This window comes from Barbus barbus (assembly GCF_936440315.1).
Source record: "Barbus barbus genome assembly, chromosome: 8".
Taxonomy (NCBI): domain Eukaryota; kingdom Metazoa; phylum Chordata; class Actinopteri; order Cypriniformes; family Cyprinidae; genus Barbus; species Barbus barbus.
Genome location: NC_136736.1, coordinates 22,323,469 through 22,345,885, shown reverse-complemented (window position 1 = coordinate 22,345,885; position 22,417 = coordinate 22,323,469). Strand labels below are relative to the sequence as shown.

General features: G+C 36.2%; 2 protein-coding genes across 2 annotated transcripts; one reads left to right on the top strand and one right to left on the bottom strand.

Annotated features, from left to right (window-relative positions):
- Positions 1-90: 90 nt before the first annotated feature.
- LOC306873415 (DNA-directed primase/polymerase protein-like) lies at positions 91-3,822 on the top strand. Its single transcript, XM_079422683.1, has 5 exons — positions 91-206; positions 1,674-1,782; positions 1,876-1,958; positions 2,340-2,386; positions 2,493-3,822. The coding sequence occupies exons 1-5, from the start codon at positions 128-130 to the stop codon at positions 2,646-2,648; spliced, it is 474 nt and encodes a 157-aa protein (XP_079278809.1). The 5' UTR covers positions 91-127; the 3' UTR covers positions 2,649-3,822.
- A 489-nt stretch (positions 3,823-4,311) lies between these two features.
- LOC306874240 (thrombospondin type-1 domain-containing protein 4-like) lies at positions 4,312-15,624 on the bottom strand. Its single transcript, XM_079424139.1, has 12 exons — positions 15,330-15,624; positions 13,043-13,226; positions 11,757-11,932; positions 11,240-11,351; positions 9,819-9,986; positions 8,844-8,973; positions 7,620-7,833; positions 6,629-6,802; positions 6,378-6,554; positions 5,550-5,729; positions 5,322-5,466; positions 4,312-4,830 (listed from the first exon to the last, which is right to left on the bottom strand). Exons 1-12 carry the CDS (start codon positions 15,477-15,479, stop codon positions 4,700-4,702), a joined length of 1,941 nt encoding a protein of 646 aa, XP_079280265.1. The 5' UTR covers positions 15,480-15,624; the 3' UTR covers positions 4,312-4,699.
- Positions 15,625-22,417: the final 6,793 nt, after the last annotated feature.

Sequence of the window (22,417 nt, the reverse complement as noted above, 5' to 3'; positions counted from 1 at the left end):
AAAATAACGTCAAAAACGACTAGGGTGGGTGTCGACTTATTAATATTCGTGACTCAAAGCAGTTCCGTTACGCGCTCGAAATCCAGCGCATGCGCAACGCGTCATCTCGCGCAGTTCAAACCAGAGAATGCGCGCGACAGAGGAAACATTTAAGACTGTAAATATACAAAACAAATTAACAAAGCACTACACAAGGAAGAATACAAGTAAGTGACCAAATAAAGTGTAGCACTTATTATTTAAATGTATTCTTCGTACAGGGGCAGGATATATAAATATCATAGAATAACGTTAAATTGTATATGTTAACCTGCTGTATATATTTTATATCTACTGTCTCATCCGAAACCAGTCAAATTAAATCTCTCTCTCTCTCAAATTCAATTCAATACAGCTTTATTAGCATGAATGTGTATGTTGCCAAAGCATTAACATATATATATATATATATATAACAACAACATAAATAATAATAAATAAAATCCATCTAAATAAATGAAAAGATAAAATAAGTCAGTTTCAAGTTAATCATGTTTAACATCTAACATTGTGAATGGTTAATACATATTTAGCAGCTACTGTGTTATCTTCAAGTAAGAAGGGCATTTTCTCAGTATCACTAAGTTCAGTAAATGATGGGATCATGGCTTCAAATCTGGGGAGAAATGTATCCCTCATATTGTGATATTTAGGACAAATCAGCAGAAAGTGTTTCTCGTTCTCTATTTGCTGTAGATCACAGTGTCTACAGATCCTCTGCTCTTGCTCTGTCCATGTTTGTCTGTGTCTTCCTCTCTCTATTTAGTAAAAACGGTGTAAAAGGTTTTAATAAATATTTTTTTAACAATATGTCTGACACACCTTGGAGAGATGTACTTCAGCTTAATATAGATGAAAAACCAGAATGGAGAGCTTTATATAAGTCACCTTTGGTTAAGAAAACGGGATTTGCAGTGGAGAATATTGCATGGTGCCATTGCTGTAAATGTGTTTATATCTTCAAGTCTGACGGTGCTGATTGTTGCCCTTTTTGTTTACAAAGAGAAACCCTTTTTCATGCATTTATTTATTGTGATAGGATGAAACCCTTTTTTGATATGCTTGAGATGCTTTTTAATTCTTTCAATGTCATGTTTTTAATTAAATTGTTCATTTGTGGGTTTAAGTATGTTAAAAGTAGCCGTTATAAGTCTCAGTTGATTCATTTTTTGTTGGGGAAAGCAAAAATGGCAATTGAGAAAATTGACATGAAAGGTTTAGTAGCTGTTTTCTCTAAACTTGTAAAATCCAGGATTTTTATTGACTTCTATTATCATAAATCAATACATGATCTTCTAATGTTTGAAACGAAATGTCATGCTTTACTGTTCACATCATTGGGCGTTAACTACAAGTAGACACTTCTCACTCTGTCCTCTCCATATACTGTAGATCTTACCGTCTCCTTTTAAAGAGGTGGATGAATTTGTGCTGACACTTGTGTGCAAGGATGGCATTCAAGGAAGTAAGGGACAGTAAAAAAAAAGAGATGGTGCAATGCTTTCATTGTACCTCAGTTTCTTTCAAATGATTGAAACTTGTTTGTCCCTCATGTAACTCAAAGCAATTTTTCACAAAAGGAATAATGTTAGCTGAAAGCTTTGTTAACTGAATGTCACATTTAACCCAAACAGGCATTCGGCGATGGAACTACTTTGCATCTGAACAGCTGTTGGTTTATGATATTGAGAAATTCCGCTGGTGCCACAACGTGAAGCGCTTTCACAAGAGCGATAACATCATGTGAGTCTGTATTGCTGTGATTTGCATTACTTTACATTGTCTGTTTGATGGTCTGTAACAATTATGGATGCTCTTTCTTCTTCTTATTTACAGAATTGTGGTGGTTCTCAAAGAAGAAGTGTGGTATCAGAGATGTCATGACCCTGAGTGCAGGAGACAGAACTACAGATCCTCCAGTACGCTCCACAGAAGAATAAATAACACTACATCTAGCTACTATATAGCTTTGTAGCTTTACTACTATAGCTTTTACTGCCATTAGAGGTGACAGTTTGTTTGCTATAGATGATATTGCTTCTAGATAATAGTCTGTTAAGAAGTTGAAGTAGTAAAATGACTAAAATAGATATAAAAGATAGATGTAAAAAAAAAAAAAAATTACAAAAGAAAATGTAAAACATAAAAGTTCATTCAAAATCATAATAATTGCTATTATAGTATATAAATAATGCTAAAATAACACTTAAGATGTGGCTAGATATGGAACATTTGTGGGGAATGATATAACATTTAAGTAGGTTCAATTGTAATATTATGGCATTTCTATGGTTTTACAGGCTTCCCACTGCCTCAAGAGATCTGCATGAGTCACCTGCTGATGGAGGTCAGTTAGGATCAATTCACCTGTAGAAGCACCTGTAATTTACATAACCATATATTAGTTTGAATGTATGTTTGTGTGCTGACTTGGACACCTTTCTTTACATAAGGATGAAGAGGATCAGGCATATTTAACGGATGAACTGGGGAACATGTACCCAGGACTGATTCAACAGAGTCCTCCTCGGCTCCTCAGGCTGAGAAGGTTGAGGATTGGGGAGAGTGGCCTGATGATCCTCTTTATCTGGAAGCTCTGCAGGAAGTAGAAAGGGCCACTGAAGAGGTTCCTGATGAGCTTCTGCTCCAGGCAGTGACTGATTGTGAATGATGGCCTTGTAACCTAAAAGGTTCTGGATGGAGGATGTCATTATTAACAGATGGGTGCAATACATGAAGTTCGTTCTTTCTTTCTGTGTGTAAAATATGGTCTTAAATTCTGTTTTTTTATATGTTCAAAGATGATTTATTTCCATAAATTATTTTAGATTATATGACTTGGGATATTAAAAGTGTGTAAAATTTATTAGATTTTATATACATAGATGGATTAATTTAGAAGCACAATACTTGTTAGCCTGAGTAAATAAAAATTTGAAATAATACAAAATAATCTGTGCACAGGAATTTGTGTGTGTGTGTGTATGTATGTATATGTATATATATATATAGATATTAAACATCTTATACATTTTAAATCATCCTGTATACATTTAATGCTGAGCAATTTTGCATATGTTAAAGTTCATTACAATACACCTTATAAATTATACAACAGCCAAATTGGTCTGATTGTGGACACCTTAGACCCCTTTCAAGATCCTCATATGGATCTGATGTAATTTGATGCAGTGTAAAGATTTTAACCTACTTAAAAGAAATCTTCAATTTTAAATTTAACAGTTGCTTTAAATTAAACATTTGCCATTAAGTAAAATAAGTGTTGCCAAAATTCATTGTACCTTTTCAACCACTTTAATTTAGTTTTAATTCTGAAACTGAAAAACCATAAAGCGAGTAAAAAAGACAAATTATTGTGACAAGTTAAATGGATGGAAAACTGATTTTGTTACTTTTCTGATTCATAGAAGAAAAATGTATTATCAAATGTAGCACAACAAACACATGATTTAAAGTGTCCTGTTTCCTCCACTAGAGGGCAGCAGTGGTCTATTACTGAGCAGAGATACAGCACAGGGCTGCATAGATTGTGTGTTGCTATATTCTATAATTCTGAGAAAAACTGAGGAGGTGGGTTTCCCAGCTGAATCTTGCTTCTTCCAAAGGAAGCATAGTTGTTCATTTCTCTGCAAAGCTGCTTTTGAACAATGTGTATCATGAAAGGCCATTTGTGAAACGCTTCTGTGTGATTGTACATATGACTGAAATTGAAAAATGTTTACAAATGCACATAAATAGAAATTAAATCTAAAATCCAATTCTATCAATTCATCTATCTATCTGGAAGAGTGTTTTTCTGTATTTCCTATATTGGGATGTTTTCCCATGAATCCCATATTGTTATTAACGCGTTACTATTATTAACAATAACAACTTCATTAATAATAGACTTTATCATCTAACAAAGAAAAATGGGTTCATTCTATTCCCATTCAGCACTGTATATATATACGGCATTTTAAAACTTTTTTCAATTAGAGTGTCTCAGTGACGTGACGAGTCTTTTCTACATTTTAGAACTCGCCTTCACCATCAGGTGTTGTGTCATTTTTGTAATCTCAGGTCAGTGTGAGAGGGACATTCTAAAGCATGTATGAATTGGCAGGCAAGTCTGTTGTGCTCATACTGAAATGGCCTTTTGAAGGGGTCATATCAGGATTTTTTTTTACTAATATTACATATGGACTTCTGGAAAAAAAAAAAAAAAAAAAAATAGGATCACCCCAATACCAAAGAAACAGACTTTTAGATGTAATATTTAGATAAATACTTACAATTTATTGTGTAAAGAGTTCATTTAGAATCTTTAGATGTAAACTATCAGACATTTAAATTACCATTTTGACCAATTTTAAATCTGTCATTGTTCATTTTTAGACATTACTCAATATGATAAATTAAGTAAAACAGGCTCGGTTTTTATTTGCAATAAATACTCATTTGCTCATGGAGCATTCTCATTTTGTGTTTTAAAAAAAAGATGGGCAGGGAACATATACTATAAGTCTTTGAACAGTGGTGGAGATGAACAGTGATGTCAGATCCAGCTGAAAACAGGTGGGGATGATGCCATGATGAGACAAGGACATCATAATTCAGGAAAGAGGAGCGGAGGTGTCACATTTCAAGAACCAGCAGATCACCGCAGTGTGCCTCTCTGAGTGACCCGAGAGCATGATGCACAACATGTGGTGCGATAGTATGAGTACACACACAAACGGGCCTGGACTACCACCACACAGTTATAGTACATATCCCTGCAGGACTCATCTACAGAGAAAGACACAAAGAGAGAGATATCTTGAAGGTACAGTTCACCCAAAAATGAAAATGATCATCTCTCATCATCATATTATCCTAATCTATATGTTTTTGTTTGTTTTATTGTTTTTTACATTGTGTACCACATATTTGACATTTTATTTGTGTTTTTTTGTAATTTTGTGGATCTTGATAGCTATAGCTATTAAGACTATCAAAAAGACAAGCTACTGGTTTAAAATATTTGTGAAAGACTGGCCATAATAATTCACAGCATTAGTAGAGAGAGAATTCTTTCTATAATAAGAATATGTAAACCAAATGAAAAAACTGAAATATATACAGATGATTTGGAATTTGAACAAATCGAGAGATTGTGAATAAGATTCGAATCGGGAAATATGTATCGATACCTAGCCCTATTGTGGAATGACATAAGTAGATGACAGAATTATAATTTTTGAGAAGGATGTATTGTAAAAAAAGTACGAAAATCATACCAATCTGTGGCGTGCAGGTGTGTGTGTTGCAATTCTCCTTGTTTGCAGGTTCAAGAGCAGGATCACAGTCATGGCTGGTGGTCAAATCATCTTGCAAACAACGTACCTCTCTCACTCGAAAGCCTCCGTCACAAGAACGAGAACACTGAGGCAGTTAGATAGATTCTTGTTAAATAAGTCAGCTGAAATAACTGGATTGAAGTTCCACTGTGTGTGAGAAAACCTTACTGAGCTCCACTCCGTCATGTACCACTGTGATCCACAACTCTTCAAAAAGCAGGTCTGTGCACTCGGAGGACGGGGCAGATGAGAGCAACGGTCTTCTGGGGTGAATTCTAATTGGCCACTGTTTTGGACAACACAGACCACACCTCGACTCTGGGTACCATTGCCACATTCAGATGAGCACTGTGACACACACATACATATTAAACCTCATGTTGTGATCCAGTCATTTTGACCTGGAGAGGATTTTCTTTTTTAATGTGCTAGTTTTAGCCTAATACTGGACTTAGTTTACACAGGGTATAACAACTTCCCCCTCGAAACATTTAATTTTTGTGCTTTTTTGGGGTGTTTTTCCCCCAACTTTTTACACTTGTGGTGTTCTGGGTCAAAAATGGCCAGCCTACAAAAAAATTGCTTTCTCTTTATGCTATATTATACCAAACCTTAGATTTTTAGATCTTTTCATCAGCTTGTTTTTTTTTTCAATTAGCACAAGTTTTGTATTTCTTTTTGGAACTTACTGATCGTAGGCCTTATACCGCTTTTTCAGTGGACATTCCCAAAATTATCCACAAATAATGCTTTCTTCACTCAAAATCTGAAGTGCATAAACTCAGATAAATGAGGCCTACAACCATTCATTTCCCCCAAAAATACAAAACCTGTGCTACTTGAAAGAAAACAGGTTGCTAAAAATATTGAATCTGAGGTTTGATGATAATATAACACAATTGAGAGATTAACAAGCAATTTTAAAAGGCTGATCAACTACGTAATACAGTGTTTGACGACTTTTCTGCATGCATATGTGTGTGTTTGTTCGTGTACCTGTCCCCACGGTCCTGTGTACCACTCCAGTCGCTGTGTGCAGGGTCCCAGGTCACACGGCATGAGCTCGTCAGGTTTATCCTCATCATCACAGTTGTCCAGTGGCAATGAGTTGGTCTGACTCATCATACACACCACCGACCGGCTCCGACTTCCTTCCCCACAGTCTGCAGAACACTGCAGAGAGACATAAACAACTGTTTTTGAAGTACTACTGCAAAATACCAAAGAAAAACACACCGATTTCTCACCCTGACACTCCAGAGAGAGTAGAACCAGCTGCTGGCACACACTCCTTTGTCACAATTCTGCAGGTCCTGTGGGCGAAGGGCCATGTTGCATTCCTCATCAGCAACAATGTCACCCAGGTTATCCACACACACAACTTCTCTTTTACGCTGACCGACTCCACATGGCACCGAGCACTAATAGAGAGAGACAGAGTTTATCTATAACCAGTGTTTTCTCTGAGCACTTTATATTGATTGCTGTTGATCTCCAAACACCATGATCTGGTGAATTTTGTCATAAACAAATAAAATGTAAGTAATATTTATTTTCTTTTGTACATCCTCTCTTCTTTTCCACATATATACTACCATTCAAAATTTGAGGTCAGTAAAATTGTTTGATATTTTTGAAAGTGTCTTTTGCTGACCTAGTCTATATATATTTTATCAAAAATACAGTAAAATCAGTTATCTTGTGAAATATTATTATTTAATATAACTATTTAAAATGTTGTTTATTTCTGTAATGACAAAGTTGAATTTTCAGCACGTGATCCTTCAGAAATGATTCCAATGTACTGATTTGCTGCTCAAGAAACATTTATTATTATCAATTATAAACAATTGGGTTGTTTGATATTGTTGTGGAAACTGATACATTTTTCATTTTTTTGATGAATAGAATGGTCAAGTTTTACTGTCACTTTTGGGTAGTTTAATAGGCCTACATACATGAAAAAAGTATTAATTTCTTAAAAAAAAAAAAAAGACTTACTGACCCCAAAAGTTTGAACGGTAGTGTAAGGAGAGAGTGAGATAAGACGAGATTTGTATTTACAAATATTTAGGAAACTGAACAATTCATAAAGTCATAATCATATCCTAAAGTGACCCCAAGAAATATTTTACCTGAGCCATATTTAACTTTACCCAATGCAATGAAATGAATACTTATGAATATTAATTTCATCTTACCCCAATGTCCCCTACACACTCAGACACATTCACAAACCTCTGTCCACTCTGAGCGGATCTGCCACTCACTGCAGATCTTGAGTTGGCACACGGTGGTCGTCTCTGGCATTTCTGTGTTATCGCAAAGGCTGGTCGCCACAATGACGGTGCTATTGCCATGGTGTCCTTGTGCCTGCTGGCAAATCACCTGACGATACTGAAACCCTGGACCACAGGTCTTACTGCACTCAGACCACTCCCCAACGTCCCAGCTGCACACACACACACACACACACACACACACACACACACTGATTGAAGGACAACTGCTTGGTTTCAGTTGCATGTGCTTCTTATTTGCACCATTTGGAAATCAACCACATGGACAGTTTTTAGCTGTTTTAAGATATGCAGGCATGTACGTCTGCTTGTCATGTGTTGTGTTCAAATCTACCCTTAAAAAATGTTTTTCAAGTGTTCTATTAGCATACTTGTTAACTAAAAATTAAAAGAGAGCATACTTTCAATGTATTTTTAATGTAGAGTTATACAAAATTTTACTTGGCTTAAACAGACAAGTGCACTTTGTAAAAGTTTTAAAAGCGCATGTAAGGTACTTATAATTTTAAATGTAGTGTTACTTGATATTACACGTAAAGTTAATCTATTAAAATGCTACTCCAGCATTAAAAAATACAAAATGTTTTACATACATGACATAAAAATGTCAATAGAAATGGCATTCAATATTTTAGTTTATCATAAATTTGTCAGTACTGTTTAACTATGTTTCAAAGAGTTGGCCAGAAAAGCACTCTAAAGTTCAACTAATTGCATTCAAAATCATTTTTAACAATAATACATTTTCCTTTAATTGCATTTACATCGAGTTCATTCTTAGTATTTTCTTTTAAAGTGTTTGATTTCTGAAATAAAAAACTAATAAACACGTTTATAGACAGCACTTTATGTTCACTTGTAGCATACTGTAAGTATAGTTGCAACAAACAAAAAACTATATAAGCTAAATGTGGCTGAATTTAGACCCAAGAAATAGGCCTATATTGAAAAAAATACACTTACAAGTATAATACTATTACATTGATATACTTGACCTTAACTGAAGTTAACATACAACACAATAAAGTAAACTTAAAGTAAACTTCTACTTTTTTTTCTGTATTCGGTCCCTCTTGAACTATTTCAAGTACTGGTTTGTTTGTTTTTCTAGGGTTTTTTAGAGTTTAGTGTCTGCTGGAAAAGATTGTGTATTTTCACTCACAAGGCCGGGCAAGGCTGCGATTGACACTCTTCTACCTCAGGGCCAGGATGACTGGAGAAGCTACAGAGGTCCCCTGATACAGTGGTTTGAGTGGCTCTTTCCACACAGCCGAAAAGAACTTGACGACTGCCTGATACAACAAAACACACACACACACACACGTTTGTTTTTGTGAAAAGTGGGGACATCATAGGCGTAATGGTTTTTATACTGTACAAACTGTATGTGCTATTGCCCTACACCTACCCTACACCTAAACTTAGCCCTCACAGGAGACTGTGCATTTCTGCTTTCCCCCCAAAAAACTCACTCTGTATGATTTATAAGCATTTTGAAAAGTGGGGAAATGGGGCAATGTCCTCATAAGTCACCTTCTCCTTGTAATACCTATGTCATACCTGTGTCATTATACAAATTTATGTCCTCATTTGTCAGAAAAACGCACACACAAAACAACACACACACACACACACACACACACACACACACACACACACACACACAGACACACACACACCCACACCAGAAAAACAGATTAAACAGACAGACAGGAAGACATAACATTATCATTGTGATGTCTTACAAGTACAGTGTCTGCTGCTGGGAGAATACCAATCTGTTTTAGTTTTATTTGCAGACACAAAAGTATGGTTACTCTGGATTTGATTTAGAATTTAAACAGTGAGGACATTTTGAAACCTCTGCAATGGCCTGGAATGCATGAATGTTATGTGTCACTATTTTATAATACAGAACACCATTTATTAGTCACAACAATGTGTTTATTTGTCTCAGGTCCAAAAATATTGAATATCTAACCATTTCTTTTCTATTTTTGTCTTCTGGGATATTCTAGGAATCTTTTAACAGACCACTTAGTTTACACAAACCAAATTAAACAGGAAGAAAGAACCACAAACACATATTAATGTAAGATTTGTATAAATAGTGTAATGACTAACAACTAAAGTATACCCGTTCCACAGGTGACACTGCAGGGTGTTGTTGTAATGGCAAGCCAGCTGTACAGAGGAACTGGTTCAGGGGTTATAAGGTCCGATGGAACTTGGTTAGGATGAGAGCTGCTTAATGAGTTTTCACTGTCACTATTGCCAGGATCTGGAAATATCCCATGACTCTCTACTGTAGGATGGGAGAAAAAGAGAGAGACAGTTGCTTAAGATTTTAGAACATGATAAAAAGGTAAATGATTTTAATACAGCACACACATTTCCTCTATTATCTAGAAAGTATTGATTTAAAAAACTATTTCAATCATTTCCCAACATGGAGGGATATGGGTCACTGGAGAGCAAAGTGAAAATTAGCTAAACAGAAAGGAAACATTACATTAATTTGCAACATTCTGGTTATTTTTGGAATTTTGTTCATACTCTTTGTAATACATAGCTGTTCAAAAGTTTGAAGTCTGTAAGATTTTTTAATATTTAAGTCTTTTTCTCACAAAGGCTGCATATATTTGATCAAAAATACAGTAAAACTGTAATATTGTGACATATTATTACAATTTGAAGTTTTCTACTTTCATATATTTGAATATATTCATGTAGTGGCGAAGCTGAATTTTCGGCAGACATTTCTCCAGTCTCCAATGTCACATGATTCTTCAGAAATAATTCTAATATTCTGATCAAAATATTTTTTTTTTCTTTTTATTATCAGTGTCATCGATCAATGTGATGTTACAAAGTTATGATATTTAAATTTTCTGTGTTTTCTATCTACTATGACTGAAATTCTATAAAGATGAATTGCGTTTCTTATCATAATTTGTGATGATGTGTTTATGCATCACAGTGTTTGGTCATGTGTGGATTTTAAATTCTATTGTGTTGTAAGAGTTTGTTTGTATGCCTGATGAAGGTCATGGGACCGAAAAGTTGAGTATAATAAAATCCCTTTTTGATATTTTTACAAGTACTGATAGTGTAACCCTAACCCTAACCATAACTATAACCCTAACCCTAACCCTAACCCTAACTAACCCTAAGTACTGATAGTGTGTGGGATTCATTTGTTTTTGTTGTGATTATTATCAGTGTCGAAAACAGTTGAATAATTTTGTGGAAACAGTGAATTCATGGGTTCATAAGAACAGAATTTATTTGAAATAGATGTAACAATGTAAAAATGTAATAGCCTTTACTGCCACTTTTGATTAATTAAATGCTTAAAAATCAACTCAGAACTTTTGAACATTTGAATGCTGTCTCCCATTGATTTCCATATTTTTTCCATACTACGGAAATCGATGGCTACTATCAACTGGACATTCTTCAAAATACCTTCCTTTGTGTTCAGCAGAAAAAACTCATACAGGTTTGGAACTTAAGGGTGAGTAAATGTTGACAAAATTACTTACTGAAAATACTTACCCAGAGGTAGTACACTAGAGTCTGAATATGCATCTGAATGACTGTCGGTAATGGGGTCTTTCGGTAGAATGTATTCATAATACACTGCTGGATTGGGTTGCTGATAAATTACCTGCAAAATATGGAGTGTAAAACTGAAAATCTGCAGTCTTAGTATTCATACGAACTTAATCAGAAGCTCATGTCATCATAAAATACGATATATACTTCTTAACTTTCTAAAACAATACATCACACTGTAGAGAGAGAAAAAAAAAAAAAAGGTACAGGTCATTTTCTGATATTATATGTTAAATTATGGACATTTCATTTAACTGTAAAACGCAACACATTGCAATACTTAATTCAAAATACGGGTAAAACAAACGTAAAAAAAAATGAAATACAGAAATTTCCTCATATATTAACACAGTATATTGGATTTTTCAGATTAAGTGCAGCCACACTAAACCACTTTCTATATGTATCTTTAGTCAGGGCAGTTTTGTGATATCATACAGTAGGAGTGGTCTCTCACAAAAAGATGCAGCTCCTGATTGGTTGGACCAGGAGCAGTGATGGATTCTCCCGCTCTGCTGCGTATCTCATTGGGCCGTTTGTAAGTGAGCTGAGTACCCACAGCGTAGAACTGTCCTGGCCTGTCGATCACCCAGTCACCATTTATCACAGAGTCACCAGTCTCTGTCCTGAGAGCTTGAAGAAACAAAGAGGGGGTAAAAAAATGATGGATGAAAGGAGGACACCTGGTGGTTCCACACCACATATTAACCCTACTGGAAAAACCAGGCCACACCAGCTGCTGTCCGGAATGTGGTAACTGTTATTCTGCTAGTCTAAAGTGGTCTACCAGCTTGGACCAACAGAAACCATGTACAGTAAAATCAGATCCTACCTTTTTATTTTTTAATAATTGAGATAGGAGGTGCTTCATCTTCAGGATGAAACTTAATATTTTAGATGTTTTTTCTATTCCATTTTTTTTTTTTTTTTATAATAATTTTTTCTACCAACAAACATATTCTGATTTTTTGATTAACAGAAATGACAGATGCAGTCTAAATTAAGTTGAACAGGAACAAAATGTTGATTTGTAATTATTGATAAACTTCCAATTTCCAGTTTAGGCACACTTCTGAGCAAAAATTTAGGGTTGGTCATTTCTTTTTTTTCTTTTTTAAGAAATTCATATTTTACTCTGTAAGGTTGTATTTAATTTCTAAGACATTTCTAACGTTACAAAAGGCCTATTTTGCATAAATGCAGTTTTTTTACTTTATATCCATCAAAAATATACATATCAAGGTTTCTTCAAAATAGTAAGCAGCTGTTTTTGACATTATAACAATGACTATAATAAGTCATGTTTCTTGAGCCCTAAATCAGCATATTAAAAGGATTTCTGAATGATCATGTGACACTGAAGGCTGGAGTAATGGTTATTTAGCATTGTAAAAATATCATTTTACAATGTTTAGTTTAGTGTTTTTTGTTTGTTTGTTTATAAAAAAAAACACATTGATGAACATAAGAGACTTTTTTCAAAAACAATCAAAAATCATACCGATCCCAAACTTTTGAACGGTAGTGTACATTATTTGTTTGATCAGTTGAACGGCTGTGGTAAAATAGTCAAATGTGTGTTAAAATGAACAGAACTTCTAGAGTTCTCAAAACACAAAGCATGTGTTGTCTTGAATGCTTAATGGGATACTAAATTGTACCCCATTTACGGAATGTGACATGATAATGACCCTGAAGTAAATTAAAAAGAATTAAGAGCCTGCAGGAATTCAGTTCAATTACCCAAGTAGTTCCTGGTCTTCTCCGTTTCCTGTATTTTGATTCGTTGCGCTCCAGAGGGAATGTCCAGGATCTTGTGGTAGCCAACAGAGAGCACAGAAAGAAAGAGTGTCCCGCTGAACAGCTCACACGTGCTCCCATCTCCTGCACACACACCACAAACATCCACCTGGAAACCCTCACAGCCCTGCGGGATAGTAACAACAACACACACACAACTTTACCTCCAGAGCAGATTCAATACTGAGTAATGACTCTTTCACCACACAGACCAAAACAGGGACTTCACCAGTTCAAATGGGAGACTATCTGGGCAGATGTGTTTGCTTGAGATCTTATTAATATACAGATTAAAATCAAAATTGAACGGCTAAGATGATTTGATTTCAACATTGGCTGTCTTATCTGGTAAGAGTTAATCAGAAAAAGCAAACACATGTAGCTTTGCTGTTTTTCACTCAAAAGACACTCACATTTGGCTCACACTGAGCTGGATATATGCCTGCATTTTAAAAAATGCTTTCAATTGTTTATAATCTATATTAAAATGAGATTGAAAGCACATTAGTGCATATGCACTGATTCATATTTCATTAAAATTTTATGTAAATCAGCACTCAGTCTATGTAAACACTGAAGCCATCATTTATCCACACGTGCATATAAATACAGAAAGAAAGGCATGATTGATGAGGAGAAAGATTGTGTGTTTGAGATTCACAGATTTGGAAACAATGCTGCTATAATCAAAATAATTTATTGTAAGCCGTTTCCTAAAGCCTTTCTCATTCACAGCATCATCACTCCCTTTTAGCATAACACTGTAATGAGAAACACACACATACTTTCTGGTCAGACAGGGGCCAGGTTGTTTCATGATTCAAGCTTACTCACACTGCAAGCTATCGGATGCAAATTTCAATCCGTAAACAACTGTTTCTATTGTTAGTTCAAATACATCTTTAAGAACTGGGATTGATTAAGACTTTGAAAACACCCACACACCTTGTCTCTCAGTTTGTCAGACTTACAATAAGAAACAGATTTAGTTTTAAGAATATCATACTAGACAGACTGGAAAAATTCTGCTTCCTAACACCAACACACACACACATGCCTACACAAAATGTGTTTGCTTTTCTATCATGGTTGGGACTTTCCAATGACTTCTTTTGTTTTTATTTTGAGTTCATTATGTTTTCTATCCCATAACCCTCACATAAACCTTTCTGCAATTTTTACAATGTTAGTAATATGTTATTTAGTATTTTTATTAAGCCATTTTCCTTATGGGGACCTTTGGCTGATCCCCACAATTGATGTGATTTCGAGTTTTACTATTCCTGTAGGGGCATTTGGTCCCAACAATGTAGGCAAAACCAGACCTCAGAGCCCCACACACATACATCCACAGTGGTTAGTTTTGAAATGGTTTATCCCCCAGCTGATTTTTACAAGAGCCATCAATGTTTCCTGCTGTGTTTACTACACTAGACTCAGAATGAGTAATCTGCTCACATGACATTCTCATAATTATGACTCAATAGAGTAAGAATTAAAGAAATATTAAGAATTTTAGACATTTTACACTTTTTGTTTATTTTTATTATTATTATTTTTTTTGGGGGGGGGGGTGCTTTTCTATGCAATGCATAAGTTTTTTTATGAGTAATCTGAAGTAACTTTGAAGGAACATCATATGATGGATGATAATTAAAAAAAAAATTATAGATCAACATTTTGATTTCTACATTTTGATTTCTACATATTGATTTCTACATATTATTTTTATTTTTTATTTTTATACTCAACCTTCAGAAATTGTTACTGTAGTTTTACAGTTCAATATATTTCTTGTTTTATAATGAGTACTCTGTACTTTGTTTGTTACTGTATTTGCAACCATTTTAATTTATTAAATAAATAAATAAATAATTATTTAAAAATATTTAAAAATGTATACTGCCTGGAAATAACTTTCTGAAAATATACCTGGACATTTCTATATTTTACATTTTTTATTTTATATTTCATGTCATATATGTATATTTATATATATATAGAGTTAGAACTTTATACTACACATATTGAATACTTTTATTTTTTAGAATTTTTCTGAACATTTTTACAAGTATATTGCTTATGTATATTTGTACTACTGTATTAATGTATTCTAATTAAGTAGCACCACAACATGCTATAAAATATTGCTCTGGGTAAGCATGGTTTGCCCATGTATGCATTCTAGTTCTGCCAGCTGGTATCATTTGTCTTTGTCTGTGGTTCTTACCTCTCCAAGGCTGCTGCTTGAGCCGTTGTCCAAGAGAACAGGCTCTGTGGGTGGGCACAGGAGAGAGAGCAGGAGGGTCATCTGGAGGAAATGCTGGATGAGTCTCCAGTGGTGTCCACTCCAGGACGGTAGTTGCATCCCACAAGCCATGAGCAGAATAAGACAGTTAATATGTGTGTAAATATGTGTGTATGTTCAGTCCTAATAAGAAGTACAGCAGTGGTACTGTCTGTGAATGGAGAAGTGTGTTTGTGTGAGAGAATGTTTTAGTGAAAGGGGGTTTCTCTCTTTGGTATTTAAGTGTGCGTGTGTGTGTGTGTGTGTGTGTGTGTCTCTCTCTCTCACCCCCAGACAGCGAGTCATATACACACTGGCACACATCTCCCTCCTCTCCTCTCTCTCCTTTTTTCACTTTCTCTTTTCTCTTTCCACTCACCCCATTTTTTGTTCTTTCATAAGCAGCAAGAATTCATTCCAAGAAATCTCTCTGTGAGAGAAGCTGTAAAATGCTTAGAATTACAATCACTTTCTGATGGACAGACACAGTCTCTCTATCTTTCTTTCTAGCACTCAGAGAGGCTTATTCCTACCTAACCAGAACTAAATCAGAGAATTAGAGCAAAAAACTCTCTCTCCCTCTAAAACCCACAAGAACAGAAAAACAAATGTAAAACAGGCCCATTCTGTACTGCAGTCCCCAGGCTTCTCTGCATACTTGAGTGTGTCTTGTGGTGTGTAATTTTGTAGTAATGAGGGTGTATGTCACTTGTGTCCAGATGGTGTGTGTGTGTTTTTCTATGACCTGCACACCTTCTGGAGGTCACATGATCTTCACCTCGTCAAACGGTAGAGGAAAGGATAATATCAAGACATCAGACCTGAAGGAAAAACAGAGCGAACATTCAGAACTCCTGTGCTAAAACATTTGGTCAATTTTGTTCACAGAAAATATTTTCACGGACATAAACTACTGGAGCTCGGACAGACATGCAAAGGAATGTTTCTTGTGGCAGTGGTTTTGTGTTTCTTTATTCCAGGTCAATAACGCAAGTGTCTTACAGTTTTTCTTCATTGCAAACACATTCAAACCGATACTGTTAGCATTCAAACCCAGAGCATCACTTTAGCTCTCCAAACATAGACACATTCTCCAATACTTTAAACTCTATTCACCTGTTTTCATGTTTCGGAAAAAATCCTTGCAAAGATGCTCTCATGCTGCACATATTAACTATACTCTTATTTAGGAGACTCAAGCACTGAATATAATTCACTCAGGATGTCTCAGTTAACACACACAAGAAAAATTATTCACATAAAAATCTAATTGCAGATTGAATAAGTAGGGACACAGACGAGCCGTGTTTAAAGGTAAAGGACAGAGACCAAGAAGATGATGAAGGGACAGTTGTCTCAGATGAAATCTCTTTTTTTTTTTTATAAAATAACAGGAAACCTGGTCCAAATTTGAGCCGTTTCCCAAATGCGACTATCACTCAAACTTAACCTGCAAAAACCAGGATGAATGCGGAGGTTTAGGTCATGGTGATTTGACTTTTTCTTTCAGATGTGTTTCTCAGGGAATCTGTTTGAAAAAGAAGTACAGTTTAGTGTATACTTTTAAAAAGAATACTAAAGAAATAATATAAACTGAAAGAATATACTTAAGTGTAAACTGAATATAATGTTTTGGAATACCTAAATGCATGTTCCTTGCAATTATATGAATATGTAGTGTATATTAAATGCAAATAGCTAAACGTTAGAGTGCTTTTTTGAACCACTTAAGTAGAACTCTTTAAATAAATCGTTATAATTACTTATGTTGTCTTTTAAATATGGGGCATATTTCAATATAAAGTGAAATATTAATATTGAAATCTTAAGTTTGGTAACAGTGGTGAGCCCAACACAATGAAATCTCCACAACACAATGCATAGGATAAATTGTTTTGTGTGGTGGCTTGTTTAAATTGTGTTGTGCTAATTTTGTTGTTGCAGCTTTTTTCCATTGTGTTGTGCTAATTTTTTGTGATGTGGCTTGTTTCCACTGTATTGTGGCTTGTTTCCGTTGTGTTGCGGCTTGTTTCAGTTGCGACTTGTTTCCGTTGTGTTGTGCTAATTTCATTGTGTTGCAACTTGTTTCCATTGTGTTGTGGCTTGTTTCCGTTGTGTTGTGCTAATTTTGTTGTGTTTTGGCTTGTTTCCGTTGTGTTGCGACTTGTTTATATTGTGTTGTGCTATTTTGGTTGTGTTGTGACTTGTTTCTCTTGTGTTGTGCTAATTTCATTTTGTTGCCACTTGTTTCCATTTTGTTGTGCTAATTTAGTTCTGTTGTGGCTTATTTCCATTGTGTAGCAACTTGTTTCCGTTGTGTTGCGACTTGTCTCCATTGTGTTGTGCTATTTTCAGTATGTTGCAGCTTGTGTTATGTACTACTGGGCCACCATAGTGAGTGGGTCCAAAATTTCGGAAAAAACCCCCAGCAAATTGGTTTTTGGATTTTACAAATGCACATGTACAGCTATTCATTGTAATTACAACAGTGGATTTAACTGTAGGGGGCTCCACGTTCACAATTATAATCAAGTAGGGGGTGGTGGGGGGCCTTTTGAGGTCTGGTACAAATATGACATGGGCTACAAAAAAACATAGGCTCATATGTGTGAACCTTTATTCATTAAAAGATCGCAATCTCGATTCAAACACAAGCGATTTTATTCCTAAATGATGATTCCACTATGACAATTAAACCTTTGAAATCACATCACATCTGAATATTTAAACCTGCTTTCGTGCAGCCGCTGAGCCAGAGAGAGCAGCCATATTCTTTATGTTTGAAACAGCTTCACAAACAGTCTAATTACACAGTAGGCTACACTGCAAACATTAAATAATAACGAAAGTATTGGGATGAAAGTTTTTAATTTGGATATAGACTCTGATGTTGCGGCAGCCGTGATCAAAACTAGTAGCCTAATTAACCTTGTAACTAATGATATGCTTTTAAAAAAAAAGGATTGTTACATTATGACAGTAGGTGGCAAACAGTGACTGTTAAATGGATTTGATGCTTGAATCATTCAAGAGATTTGTTCAAAAGCTCTGGACTAAACAAGTCTAAATAATGTAATAAAGTAAATAACGTGGTTTGGTTGTCTAATGTTTGTTTTCAGAATCGTGGGAGAATCATAGCATAAAAATACACAGACTAACATATGATCTAACTAATACCATTAGTACTGTTTATAGCCTATTATATGTTATAATGTTATGTTTACTATGTATGTATTATGTAGTTCAGCTAATGTCTGTCTACACTGGACCCAACAAAGCGACCATTGAAAATCATTTGAAATTTGTGTCAATATGTCATAAATAGAACTTGGCAGTAGTTTAGTCATGTCGTGCTGCCCGCGTCAGGTGTAGACACAGTGTTAAGATAAGGCAAGAAGTAGGAGCCGTGTAAATATCGGATCAGCTTTCTAGCGCTGGAGAGAACTCAAGGAGCGGTAAGGCTCCTTGAGCGGGAAGGCTCCTACTCTCAGTCACTGAAGCCCTGTGAATTGCAAAAGCCGATTCCAAATCATCAGTCCTCATTCTACTGGATCTATCTGCCGCTTTTGACACTGTCAATCATCAGATCCTCCAGTCCACCCTCTCATCACTGGGCATCACTAGGATTCCCCTTCGCTGGTTTGAATCCTATTTCACTGGTAGGTCTTTCAGGGGAGGTATCCAAAGCACATCAACTGGTCACTGGGGTTCCTCAGGGATTGGTTCTTGGACCCCTCCTCTTCTCCACATACACTACATCACTGGGCCCCATCATACAGGCACATGACTTCTCCTACCATTGCTACGCTGATGACACACAGCTCTACCTCTCTTCTCAACCAGATGATCCAACAGTAGCTGCACGGATCTCAGGCTGCCTGGCGGACATCTCGGCATGGATGAAAGAACATCAGCTCAACCTGGCAAAGACTGAGCTTCTTGTCTTCCCTGCCACTCCAACTCAGCATGACTCAGTTCAGTTAGGTTCATCAACTATTACCCCATCAACTTCGGTCAGAGATCTTGGTGCAAACTTTGATGACCAGCTGACCGTCAAAGAGCACATTGCAAAGACTGCTCGATCTTGCAGGTTTGCATTACACAACATCAGAAAGATCAGGCCCTTTCTGACAGAGCATGCTGTACAACTTCTTGTCCAGGCCCTTGTCATTTCTAGGCTAGACTACTGCAATGCTATTCTGTCTGGACTTCCATCAAACACAATCAAACCTCTACAAATGATTCAGAATGCAGCGGCACGACTGGTCTTCAACGAGCCCAAAAGAGCCCATGTTACACCTCTCTTTATCTCCTTGCACTGGCTACCAGTTGCAGCTCGCATCAAGTTCAAGACACTGATGCTTGCATATAGAACAACGACAGACTCAGCACCCGCCTACTTCCACTCACTATTACAAATCTACATCCCCTCCAGAAGTCTGAGATCTGCTAGTGAGCGACGCCTCGTGGTACCATCACAGAGAGGCTCAAAATCACTCTCCAGAACATTCTCGTTCACCATTCCTGGCTGGTGGAATGATCATCCCACCCCTATCCGGAATGCTGGATCCCTGTCAATCTTCAAGCAACAACTGAAAACTCATCTCTTTCGACACTACTTGACTTCATCCTAAAAAAAAAAAAAAACTTTCTCTTTCTCTTTGTTTATTCCTTCCCTTGCTAGCTTGTACTTATTTGAACAATGCTACTTGGTGTTACAAGCACTTCCTCTGTCTGATCTTCAAGATGAATCACTTTATGTATTCCCCAATTGTAAGTCGCTTTGGAAAAAAGCGTTTGCAAAAAGACTAAATGTAAATGTAAATATAAAGCCTGCGATCGGACGCTGAGGTTGCTTTTCTTCTCGATAGGTGAGTAATATTGGTTTTGCTTTGTTTCACAGAACTAATCGTTGCCTGGGTTGCGTACATATGTGTGGGGAGGAGCTATCAAAATAGGGGCGAGAGCCTTTTGGGGTAGGGGCGTGCTTGATTTGGTGATTTGAAATATCAACATTGGCTACCAGAAATCACTTAACCCACCTTTGAAAAGGCTAGCGATAGCAAGTTAGCTTTGAAAGCAAGATCCCCACCTTCCCTGCACTCTGCAAAGCCACGCCTCCTCCAAAACACATGAACGTGCTCAGTCAAACTGGAGACTAACCTGCGATACAATGAGAGACGACGTTGGTGAAGGATTGAATGCAATGCTGTCAGATTACCTCATGTCTCATTCACCGCTGAAAAAAAAACAAAAACAAAGTGCATAATATTACAATAATAGCACCTTTCATTCTAACTGGAACACGCTGATGATGTATCATGTCTGGGTGTTCAGAGGTATGCAACTATATACAGGTGCATCTCAAAAAATTAGAATATCGTGAAAAAGTTCATTTTTTATTTCAAAAAGTGAAACTCTCATATATTTTAGATTCATTACATGTAAAGTAAAACACTTAAAAAGTTTTTTTGTTTTAAGTTTGATGATTAGAGCTTACAGCTCATGAAAGCCAAAAATCAGCATCTCAAAATATTAGAATATTTACATTTGAGTTTCAATTAATGACCATCCCTACAGTATAAATTCTGGGTATCTCTTGTTCTTTGAAACCACAATAATGGGGAAGACTGCTGACTTGGCAATGGTCCAGAAGACGATCATTGACGCCCTCCACAAAGAGGGTAAGTCACAGAGGGTCATTACTGATAGGGGGTGGCTTTTTACAGAGTGCTGTATCAAAGCATATTAAATGCAAAGTTGACTGGAAGGAAGAAATTGGGTAGGAAAAGGTGCACAAGCAACAGGGATGACCGTAAGCTTGAAAATACTGTCGAGCAAAGCTGATTCAAACACTTGGGAGAGTTTCGCAAGGAGTGGACTGAAGCTGGAGTCAGTGCATCAAGAGTCACCAGCTCAGACATCTTCAGGAAAAGGGCTACCAAGCCACTTCTGAAACAGAAACATTGTCAGAAGCATCTTACCTGTGCTAAAGAGAAAAATAACTGGACTGTTGCTCAGTGGTCCAAAGTCCTCTTTTCAGATAAAAGTAAATTTTGCTTTTCATTTGGAAATCAAGGTCTGGAGTCTGGAGGAAGACTGGAGAGGCACAGAACCCAAGCTGCTTGAAGTCCAGTGTGAAGTTTCCGAAGTCAGTGATGATTTGGGGTTCCATGACGTCTGCTGGTTTTTGTCCATTGTGTTTCATCAAGTCCAAAGTCAATGCAGCCGTCTACCTGGAGATTTTGGAGCACTTTATGCTTCCATCTGCTGACAAACTTTATGGAGATGCTGATTTCCTTTTCCAGCAGGACTTTAGCACCTGCCACAGTGCCAAAACCACTTCCAAGTGGTTTACTGACTATGATATTACTGTGCTTGATTGGCCAACCAACATGCCTGACTTGAACGCCATATAGAATCTATATCTGGGATATTTTCAAGAGAAAGATGAGAAACAGTCAATCCAACAATCCAGACGAGCTGAAGGCTCAATAGTGCCTCAGCAGTGCCACAGGCTGATCGCTTCCATGCCATTCCTCACTGATGCTGGAGTTTGTACTAAAGGAGCCCCGACCAAGTATTGATAAATGAATATACTTTAAACAACTTGAACTTTTCTGTTTTGCAAATCCTTTTTTTGATTGATTTTAGGAAATATTCTAATATTTTGAGATACTGGATTTTTGACTTTCATGAGCTGTAAGCTCTGTTCATCAAAATAAAAAATAAAAATAAAAAACTGTTTTACTTTACATGTAATGAATCTAAAATATATGAAAGTTTTACTTTTTGAAATAAGTTACAAGAAAACATGAACTTTTTCACAATATTCTAAATTTTTGAGATGCACCTGTATACCGAACATTTTATGGTCCTACGCCTTCCACTGATGATATAAATACATATAAATAAATTTAGACCACTTAACTTAGTGATTGCAATCGGGATATGAAGAGACTTTCAACCAGCGTGTTTTTGAACCAAATCACCTACACTGCCTTTAACATGTACTTTACTATGGTCAACAT